General features: G+C 34.3%; 2 protein-coding genes across 2 annotated transcripts in view; both read left to right on the top strand.

The window, feature by feature from the left end:
- Nucleotides 1-231: 231 nt before the first annotated feature.
- On the top strand, nt 232-4,140 carry LOC112505649 (probable LRR receptor-like serine/threonine-protein kinase At1g51820). The gene is made up of 8 exons (XM_025109540.1): nt 232-304; nt 523-1,045; nt 1,232-1,701; nt 1,800-1,932; nt 2,089-2,157; nt 2,340-2,411; nt 3,402-3,473; nt 3,593-4,140. Exons 1-8 carry the CDS (start codon nt 232-234, stop codon nt 3,960-3,962), a joined length of 1,782 nt encoding a protein of 593 aa, XP_024965308.1. The 3' UTR covers nt 3,963-4,140.
- A 5,045-nt stretch (nt 4,141-9,185) lies between these two features.
- Nucleotides 9,186-11,221, top strand: part of LOC112506846 (probable NOT transcription complex subunit VIP2) — an 8,862-nt gene continuing 6,826 nt past the window's right edge. Inside the window, exons 1-2 of the mRNA XM_025111145.1 lie at nt 9,186-9,376; nt 10,802-10,932. Of these exons, the coding sequence (XP_024966913.1) occupies nt 10,912-10,932 (21 nt within the window). The 5' untranslated portion in view covers nt 9,186-9,376; nt 10,802-10,911. The remainder of the gene's footprint in view (nt 9,377-10,801; nt 10,933-11,221) is intronic.

Here is an 11,221-nt window from a genome sequence, read left to right on the forward strand (position 1 = left end):
TTTGAATCTGGTATCTCCTGGTATTTTTGACTTTTGGAGTCAAATTCAAACTAATCAAACACCAAGGGTTCCAAAATATGATTTTTGTAAGTAGGTTTTTACAGAAAATACAACAAAATATCATTTTGAAAATATATCTTTGGATATTACCATTATAACCCTGAAAGTCAAAAGTCAAACAAAGGATCGACCATATAAACCTCACAAATCAAGCTTCAAACTCCCATCGCCATGGCCAAACATTTGAAGTTGCTGACGATTCTTCTCTTGGCTCTATTTACATTCTCCGTTTCCGGTGACGACGGTAAGCGTTATGTGAAATTTTCATTAATAACGTTAAGGTTTTTTATATTTTCAATGATACTTTTATATTTCACGTTTATTTGCTTTCTCGGATGGCAATTATTAAAAAAGATACACATGCGTACCATGTTAGCATCGACTTTTCGGTCCATAACCATTCATGATAAGTTTTAATCGTTAATTTTCGCTAACAAAACGAGTTTTTGATTATGGTTTTAGTGTTTTGGAGCGTAAATTGTGGTGCAACTGACTTCTACACCGACGAGAACTCCATATCTTGGGCTCCGGACGATTCTTTGGTTTCAAATGGGCTTGCTCGAGTGGTTCAATCGAGCAACTCGATATCTCCGGTGCTAGATTCCCTTCGGGTTTTCACTAGTAGGAAAAAGAATTGTTATTCGACCCCGGTTACAAAGGGCGAAAAATTGCTAGTTAGGGCTAGTTTCAACTATGGAAACTACGACCGATTGTCAAGTCCTCCGAAGTTTGATTTGCACTTTGACGGGAACTTTTGGACCACTGTTGAGACTACGGCTAGCGGGGCACAAGTGTATGAAGCCACTTATGTTACGAAAGGAGACGCGGCTAGCGTGTGCGTGGCTCAAACAAATCCTAACCAGTTCCCATTTATCTCGTCTCTTGAATTTCGTAGTGTCGGCTTGGAAGTTTATAATCTAGCCGATGATAACCGGGCTTTATTCTTGATCGAGAGGTTATCTTTTGGCGCGAGTGATACGTTAAGGTACCATATTGAAATTAACTTTTATACCATCATAATCGACTTTAGAGCATTTTCATGAGATCCTCCAAACCAGATAAAATGAAGATTTCAAGTTTTTTTTATTTTTAACAGATTTTTCAAAACCTTCGATTTTAATGAAATTATAGAGAATATGTTGAGTTAATATAACAACGTGAACATTTTCAGATACCCGAATGATCTTTATGACCGAATATGGGTACCCCTTAGCGGATCTGGGGCGGTCACAAGCGAGGCGATTTTATTCAACACCTCAATAAGCGATAATCCCCCTCAGGGAATTCTAGAAAGCGCGATTGTGGGTGCTAGCACGACTACAAGTTTGATTTTTGCCACAGTTCAACCATCGAATGATCTCCTCTACATTAATATGTACTTCTCGGAAGTCCTCGATACTACTGAAACGAGAATATTCAGGGTTTACGAGTCGTCGCCGTCGGTAAGCCGTCCTTTGACCGCTACGATTTCACCAGCTTTTGGTGGCGTGAGTGAACGTATCTTTACTAATTACACCACTAATTCCGCCATGAACCTTTCTTTAATGGCTACCGCTGAGTCCGATCTCCCCCCTCTCATAAACGCCATCGAGGCATTTAACATTAGCGATGTTCTAACGGATGGTACCGATAGCAATGACGGTAGGCAACAATTTTGAATATCTTTTTTCTTTCGATTTATTAAATTAATCGTGTTTTTACGTTGTTTGATTCGATTTCTTTTAAACTGAAAAAAACAGTCGCAACTCTAATGTTGTTACAAACCACGTTCGACGTGCTAGCACAATGGAGCGGAGATCCGTGCCTTCCAGCACCGTACTCGTGGGACTGGCTCAACTGCAGCAACGATGCCACGCCTCGTGTAACCTCATTGTAAACAATCTCAAGTTTTCACGGTTTTAATTACAAGAAAAGGGAGAAATATGCGTGCAAGTATATTTGCGAGCGTATTTCTTTCCCGATCATCCATTGCAGTAATTGTGACGAAACGAGTCTTACTTAAATTCGATCAAAATTCTATTTTTGCAGGCATCTTGATAGCTTCGATCTTTCGGGTTCCCTTCCGGACATTAGTTCCATGGATGCTCTCGAGACAATGTGAGTTTTAACAACTGAATATAACATAGTGTTTTAAGTGCATTTCCAACAGCTATGCTATAAATTTTCTATAATAAATTATAAGAAATTAAAAAAAAAAACTCTAAAAAAAGTATTCATAACCACCAATTTTAATTTATAATTTTTTTTTTATTTTTAACAATGATTTATTTTGATGGCAGTGACTTGCACAATAACAGCTTGACTGGAACTATTCCTGATTACCTTGGCACGATGCCTAAGCTCAAAGAATTGTAAGTATATTTTATTGCTAATATTAAGGGGTTGTTTGACAATTGTTGAATGGTTTGGTATATAATGATTAAGAGGCTCTAATGATATAGTGCAAAATGAAATATAATTGTTTGGTAATTGTGTACAATGAAATTATGGCTCTTAATGGTTAAGGGAGATCTATGATACAAAATCATTCAGAGAGTTTTACGACTATTAAGAGACAAACTTTTTTTTTGCCAAACAAGATTCACCTCTTAATGATTCAGAGGTTGTCTCTTAATAGTTCAAACAACCCTTAAGAAAAGGTGGTTACATGTAGGTTGAGATCGAGAAATAAATTTGAAAAAAATAATGAAGATAATAAGTCATCCAAACCGTTAGATTAAAAAGATTCATCGGATGAAAATAAAAGATGGTTATAACCATTTAAAAGATATATACAAATACTTCCCCTTAAATTTTAAATTGAAATAAGCAAAAACAGTAGAAATTGGAACGAAACAAATTACATGAAAATCACATTATCATATTTAATTTGACATTCAATTTAATATATTTTTTCATCCACTTTTTCTTGGTTCTCCGTTTCTTTTTTTAGGGTTTTTTCCTGGATCTTTTCTCCATGTGTGTGTGTATATGTATGTAGGGATGCGTTCACGTGAGACTAGTATGTTTTCGTGAGACCTGTAACACCATTTTTTTACACTTGAAACTTCACAACAAAATGTTGTGAAGATAAAAAAAAAACTTAACTTTCACAGCAAAAACACTGTGACGGTTACCTTCACATAGTGTTGTTATGAAATTTCAAGTGTAAAAAAGTAGTCTCACCGATCTCACGAAAACAGACTAGTATCACGTGATCCTAAGTGTCTCTCTCTCTCTCTCTCACTATATATATATATATATATATATATATATTTCTACTTACGAAATCTAATAGAATTATGAAAACTCTATCTTATATAGTTATATGATTATGATTTGATTTGAATCCTATTTTGTAGGAATTTGGCGAACAACTCGTTTAGCGGGCCCATACCCACTTCAGTGTCAAAGAACAACAAATTGAAATTAACGTAAGTTGATAATTACATACGGTTTTGTTAATTGTAAGTTTTAATTTTCAATGTAAGTAGATGATGTTTTTTGATAGGAAATTATTTTTCTATTTTAATTGTTTTCATATTGTGAACAGTGTTACTGGAAATCCTTCCTTGTGTACATCTGGTAAATCATGTTCGAGTTCTTCCGGAGGGACAACTAGCAAAAAGAAAAGCAGCAATATGCCAATAATACTCGGCACCACGATTCCGGTGTTCTTTTTGATCTGGATTGTTGCTGGTATTTTTATCATCCTTCGCAAGAAAAGAACGAACAACGTCAATGTGTTAGCCGTTGCAGGAGGCGAAGAAAACGGGAAGCCCAACGGGTTGCATACAGTCGGTGAACAAATGATGAATGGGATTGGACAAAATACGGTGCAACAAACTTTTGGATCACCTTCACCATTACTCGATACTTCTGGTCAAACTAGTGATTTGCACGACCAAACAACTGCACATTAATATTCATATGTGGTAGAATTATATTGTATTTTTTATTTTTGAAACACGATCAAAGCTTTATTCTGTTTGTAACGAATAATGTGCATAGAAAGGAAATACGTGTTGTTGGACAATAATGTCGTTTATGTTTTAGCAATTGTTTCAATGGTTATATAAGAAAGTGGAACGTCAATTCTTTTAACGTTCAGTAAACATCTTACAGTAGTAATTCTGTTATGTTTTTATCTTTGCCAACTTGTATTAACTTTGACGTTAGAATGAATAAAAGAGTAATAAAAGTTATAATTTTTCGTGTCATCGTATTATCACATCAGTGTGTGATGTGTGTGGAATTTGAAAGTGGTACATATCATAATGCTACGATTTTTATAGAAAAACAACATCGCCTTATGTGTCATAAATGGTACATGTAAACTTATATTGCATGTAGGGCTGTAAACGAACCGAACGAATACGAACGGAGGCTTGTTCATGTTCGTTCGTTTAACTTAACCGAACAAACGAACGAACACGAATGGTAAACGAACGAAAATCTTTGTGTTCGTGTTCGTTCGTTTAGAAATAAGGTGTGTTCGTGTTCGTTTATGTTCGTTTGTTAACATGCTAAACGAACGTAAACGAACGAACATAAACGAACGGGCTAAACGAACGTAAACGGACATAAATAAATATTATTTGAATTCAAAGTAAATAAATAAAAGATTATATATTAAATTTAATATATAAACAAACATAAACGAACGAATATAAACGAACGTAAATGAACGAACGTTCACGAACATAAATGAACGAACGGGACTCTTGTTCATGTTCGTTCGTCTAACTAAACGAACAAAAAAATGTGTTCATATTCGTTCATTTATTAAATAAACAAACATAAACGAACTTCCCGCCGAACGGTTCGATGAACGTTCAGTTCGTTTACAGCCCTAATTGCATGAAAATTAGTTTACAAAAATTTAAATATTTCGTCTAGCAAAATGTTATAAAATATAAATAGTATAATATATATACACACACACATACTTAACAAATAAGTAATTTTGGGGACACGTGTCATGTTTCTGTGCGACTGTTATTGATTTTTCCCGCCTAAACATGTATCTAGACACAATTTTGACTTACGGTTCAAATAGGTCTATTAAGTGACATGTATCCCTCTACACATTTATTTTCATGTTTTCGTGGTGTAACTGATTTCCCAGACTAATTAGAAATCTCTGGATTTTCATTCCTTAGACTTGTAAGTTTGAATTCCTTTTTCTCAGTTAAAATTCAAAGTTGTCTGTCAGACTTATAAGACATACAAGTATAAAAGTCTGAGGACAAGTCTCAACTCCTTTTCCTCAGTTAAAATTCAGAGTTGGCTTCCAAACTTGTAAGACATACCAGTATAAAAAGTATGAGGACAAGTTTGAACTCCTTTTCCTCAGTTAAAATTCAGAGTTGCTTCCAGACTTGTAAGACATACCAGTATAAAAGTCTGAGGACAAGTCTAAATTCCTCTCCTCAGTTAAAATCCAGAGTTTTCTTCGAGACTTGTAAGACATACAAGTACGAAAGTTTGGGAAAATCAGAGTTATAAGTCTAAATTTAATTCTGAAGTGGCCTCCAAACTTACAACATACTCTGGGAAGATTCAGAGTTGTAAGTTTGAATTTAACTCTGGAATGGTCATCAAAGAAATAATTTCGTTTATGTTTTGTTGTCGGCATATGGTATACTTGTCGTGGAAACAACGATTTGTTTTTCTTCTTCTCGATCTCTCAATCTTTCATTCTCAATAGTTATTTCACTTCTATTCGGATTTTAGCATTTGTCTTGAATCTTGAACACTCTCTCTTTTATTTTGATTTATGAACATGTATTAGTCAAGCATGTCGTGACTCGAGATATTACTATTATATAAGACGATGATATCAGATGTTTCATGTCCATTATAAGTTACTATGCCAGCGTTTTGTATCTCATACGTTTGATGATTATTTTTCTTAAGAGTTGTTGTCAATAATTTGTTGTTGCAAGTCCATTTCTGTGTGCTTTTGTGACTTCGATCATCCTAAATCTGTCTCGGGCAACATTGTTTATAAAAGTTTGAGTCAACAGGGTAAAGGATGCAGAAGTAGTGGCTATTTCTTTGTCTGTAATATTTCAAATGCCATTAAGAATGCAGGTATTTCTTCTGTTTAACATTGTGTAGAACAACGACATTTATAATTGTAGGAATGGCTGAAACAAAGTTACTTATGAGTAAACATGTTTTCACTTTGCACCAAGATTCTTAGTATGGAACCTGTGGCCATAATCTGTCTGTGAAACGCTGTAAGTTCAAAGTTGGTTGCATAAGCACCGACATGATGATCAAGAAGTGTGAATTGTTGAATGCTTGGTAGGAGATGAGTTGGGGTATTACTCTTCAAGCAACAATGAAGGTGTTTTTTTTATTAACTAACTGCAATATCTGAAAAATATCTATCTAAGTTTATAGTTGTCTCACATTTTATTTTTTTGATTAACCTGGATATTTAACCCGCTATGCGAGCCGACTAATCCCAAGACGACCACCTGTTTTGCAGATAGCCTGGAGTCACCGCATTTGAATCTCTGTAGCCACAAAGAGATTTTTATTCCTTATTGGATTTGAACCTGAGACCTCCTGGTACTTTTTGACTGTTGGAGCCAAGCTCAAACCAATCAGACACTACCCTTGTTAGTAGAAAGGATTACTTACCGCATGGTTATAAGACCATGACTGCTTCACTAAAAAAACATTGTTATATTTCATCGAACATTTTGTCATCTTCATACTCTATTTCAAACTTTCCATGAAAAAAAAAATCCCCTGAAGCCATACACAAACACAGATACAGACTTAAATGCAAACATAAGGTTAGAAAGTTACAAGCATTCCTTTTAGACATAACAACATACATTGTGCCAACACAGTGATCAATGTGCTCGACCACAAATTAACAGACGAGGTAAAGGAGAATGAGATGACATATAATATCGTATATAACATTATAGATGAAGAATCGTATGGATGATAAAACTACTTAAAAAATGATGATTGATGCATCAAAATTATTTTATTACAATTTTAAACAGGCCCGGATGAACATATCTGAAATTAATTTTTTGCATCGTTTTTCGTTCATTCCTCCCATTAATCTTAGCAGACTGAGCTTGATATGTCTATAGGTCAATTTTTTCGAGAATAGTTGTTCAAGCCACATTTTTAGTCAGTCGAATTTGATGAACATTCATTTTTTTTAAAATAACTCTATTTTAATCTTTTAGAATACATCTAGTGAAATAAGGAATAAATATATCTCAAATTTACTTAAAATAAGAGGTAAATTTTCATTTAGGTGATGTTTATTTTTTTAAGAGGTGCCGAAGTCTAAAGTTTTTATTTCATTTTTGAAAAAGGTGACGTTGAAGTCTGAAATATGAAACAATGAGACTAATTCTTTTTGCAAACTGATAGATGTCTGAATTTGTTTAAATTATCTATTTTACCCATTAGAAAATTGTAGTGTTGAATTTTCAGACATTTGTTCATCATCATTATAAAAGTTACATATAAATTATATAATTAACATTCATTTAAATGAAAATATATCATTGACGATGTTTTAAACATTTAGATCCTTTTAAAATACATCAATTGAGAGAGATGAAGATAAATTTGGTAAAGATTGATTGAGAGAAATGATCGATTAAGGTTAATCAATGAGAAACACCGTTGCTGAGGTTATGGAAAACAATAAAAGACAAACAAAAGATTGATATACCTCTTAGGCTCTTACTAGATAAGAAGACAATAAGACATAAACGTCTATGAAAAGTTAAAAAAATAAACAGTCTGAATAACCATACTTCTTACAAATCAGCATAAAGGCTCATAAGATTTTTTTAGAAAGAAACAAACAAACAAACAACCCCTTACTAATTTTATTCCACTTAATATTAAAACTAATTATCTAATTCTCAAACAACCCATACAATTTAAAATAAATTACATATTTGGTCCCTATGGTTTGTGAATTGTTATAGATTTGGTACCTTTTCTTTGTTTATTACATGATAATCCTCTAATTATGCAATTTGTCTTGGACTTGGTTTCTTCTCCTAACACCCGTCCACTGTCTCCTTGAACTCAAAGGCATTCTGGTCTTTTTACAACAATCCACCATTTTACGTTTAAATCTTCATCTTCTTCACCTAAACAATCAATTACATCTCCAAATTCAAAATCGGTACTCCAAATCCTTTTTAATTTTTGTTCGTCATACGTATTATAAAGACAACTTAAACAAAAAATTCAATTAATTTATTACGGAATCATTGTAGACAACTGATGTTTTAAATCAAGATCACGAAAAAACTTGAATGAAAAATCAAGAATAATGAAGTATCCTAACTCAAAATAAACAAAATGAATCATATATGTTCACCTCTACCTAAATATGCAAAGCTCGAGATGCACATGCCTCCACTAACCTAGATTTATTCACCTCCACCAACAACCTTAAAACTGAATGCTACCCAAAACTGAAGATGAACCCACTTGAGACAGAGGTGGTATGGGAGGCAAAAATGGATTTCATATTTGGGTTCACCACCATTTCAGATGACGAATCTGGTGAATGGCAGAGGTTGCTTCTCCCAATAAACGTGGATCTCTAAAAACAGAGGTTACAACTAAAAAAGCAGGTTCTTTCCCATTCACACGGGATTTCACCTCCCTTTCAGTGAGTAAATGGCGTGAGTTGGTGGTGTGGACGCAAATGTATTTCACGCTGGTGGTAGGAGTTTGACACATGGAGTGAAAGAGAACTCAATGTGGAAGAAGTGAATGGGAAGAATCTCTGGCGTAGGGGTGGGTGGTGAAGGATATCGGGTAGGAGGATGATCCAAGGTAGAAAGAGAGAATAGATGAGGAGTTATCGTCTTGACCAAAAAGATAAAGATTAAAAAAACAAAAAGGGTAAACTATAATTTTGACCCCGACTTACAAGACAATATGGACGGGCATTAGTGTGAGGGATCAGACACAAAACAAATTACATAGATAGAGGTTTATCAGGTACTAAATGAAGATAGGAGACCAAATATGTAAAAATACAAACCTGAGGGACCAAGTATGTAATTTACTGTAGAATTTATATGTCGAAACATAAAACCAATTATTATGGATTGATTTGATAGGATCCAAACACCCCTCTTAGCGTTACTCCTTTAAAAATATATCCATGGGGATATGCGACGGGAAGAGTTCAAAGCTTTTTCGACCCACCCTCCTCCTCTCTCTTCGTCTTCGATTCCTCCTCATCAACTTTCAACACACATATCTCAGTTTAAAGCTTTGACATCTTTCCACAGATCCATTTCCCTCTCTTACTTCCAAGGTAATCGCTCTTCCCAACACATGTATGATTTTTGAAATTTCTTACGAGCTAGGGTTTTTCAACTTCTCAACTTCTGCATAATCGTTCAAAAAGAAAATTTTGGTTCATTTGGGTTTTGTTTTGTTGTTTATGGGGTGCCCTTTTTTTAGGTTTTTGACAAGCCGTCTGATTTCGTTCTATACATGTATTCGAAGGTAGCGACAAATGTAGCCGTTTGTCACGCGAAGAGATTGTAGTTGTTGAATTTGTTTACCCTTTTGTGTTGTGTTCTCATATGAAGTTAGAAGGTTTGGAATGTTAGAACACTGTTGCAAGTGGTATTGATTGATATGGGATGATAAGGTGTTTTGGTTGTCTGATGGGTTTGCTGTAAATGTGAGAGTCATACATGAAATTGAAGGACACTTGGTTTTGCAAGATTCAGGCTATTTTTCCTTGCCTCTTCGTGTGTAGACGATGACCCGTTATACTTGTTTGATTGTTTCTAGATAACAGTATTTGTATATAGAGAAGAAAGGCAGAATGCTTCACTAGGTCGAGTAGAGTTGGGTGTGTTGAGAATTGAGATTGAACTTACTCTAGTACTTATGGTAGTTACATCAGTCAACTAGTCAAGCTATTTTGAACTTGATGAAATTAACTAACGATTGACGGTATGATGCCCAAGAGAATGTCAATCCCATAGTCATTTGTAGTCCTTTTTCTTGATGTATTTTGTCTTATAACTAACCCCGTTTGGTGAATCGAATGAAGGTAGTTTAGAGTTAGTTTCTTTGAAATCAAAGTCTTCATCAATTCATTTCATACTTCATTTAATCATCTTTCTCAACTAGAGCCTCTGGTTCTAAAGACTAGAGCCTCTGGCCTTAGTTTCTTTGAAATCAAATTTCAAGCGAAGTTCATTGTTTTTTCTATGAATACATCAAAAAATTGTAATCTTTGAGGCGTTTGTTGACAAAATACATTTTATTGCTCATAGTAGATATATTAATACTGATCACTGGTAATTCACATCTCAAACAAGAGGAAAGCTTAATCTTCTTTTTTTATGTTTGAATTCATGTTTCCTCTTGTATGTGTATGGATATAATTAGGATCAATCTTCTTGATATCTAAAGGTATGTGTTTTGTATTTTACAATATCGGGAAAACAGGAGAAATTTGTTTATACTCCATTTATCATTATCATTGTTACCAATTTCTATGGTGCATGACGCTTTAACAGCATGGTTTAGCACTACAAGTTCTTCATTAATATTGGTTGTGCTTCAAAATTGGAATATTGTCTATGCTTCCCTTATGACAATTATGTTCATCATTGAAATATCGGATATCATGCTATATAATCTATATATGCACAACTTTTGGTATTTTTGTGGTTTCGTTTTTTACTTGGTGCTCTAATCTTCTTCTTCTTCTTTTCAGATAATAGGCTAATAAAGCACAGAGAAAAGCTTCAAAATCAGAATTTTCAGAAGAAGAAAGCTTCTCTTGGGCAAGGATAGTTTTCTGCATGACATTTTGGCATTCTTGCAATGTCAGGGTTACTTAATAATGTACTGCAGCTTCTTTACATAAACTATCCTGTACTGTAGTGTTTGTTTAACCTCATTGTAATCCCAATCTTGGTGTAGTCCTTGTATGAAACTTGAATGCTTGTGGAATTGAAGTAGTTCTACTAGGGGGAATAAGAGCACACATCTTTTAGTTTGTTCATCTTTTAAACCTTCTGGGCTCTTGCCTGTTTTCTTTTTCTTGCAGACTGTGGTATGTGGGGGAGATTTCATGTGAGTATGTGTTTGTTCCTTTTGTGTTTGTTGTGTGTGTGTGTGTGTGGGGTTTTTT

The sequence above is a fragment of the Cynara cardunculus genome, assembly GCF_001531365.2.
Source record: "Cynara cardunculus var. scolymus isolate 2C chromosome LG 2, CcrdV1, whole genome shotgun sequence".
NCBI classification, from domain to species: domain Eukaryota; kingdom Viridiplantae; phylum Streptophyta; class Magnoliopsida; order Asterales; family Asteraceae; genus Cynara; species Cynara cardunculus.

Bases quoted from the DNA above. Each gene is read 5' to 3' on its own strand.
- LOC112505649 (XM_025109540.1), top strand. From the start codon at position 232: ATGGCCAAACATTTGAAGTTGCTGACGATTCTTCTCTTGGCTCTATTT. The intron at 305-522 runs GTAAGCGTTATG...TTATGGTTTTAG, and splicing joins CTCCGTTTCCGGTGACGACG to TGTTTTGGAGCGTAAATTGT. The intron at 3,474-3,592 runs GTAAGTTGATAA...TATTGTGAACAG, and splicing joins AACAACAAATTGAAATTAAC to TGTTACTGGAAATCCTTCCT.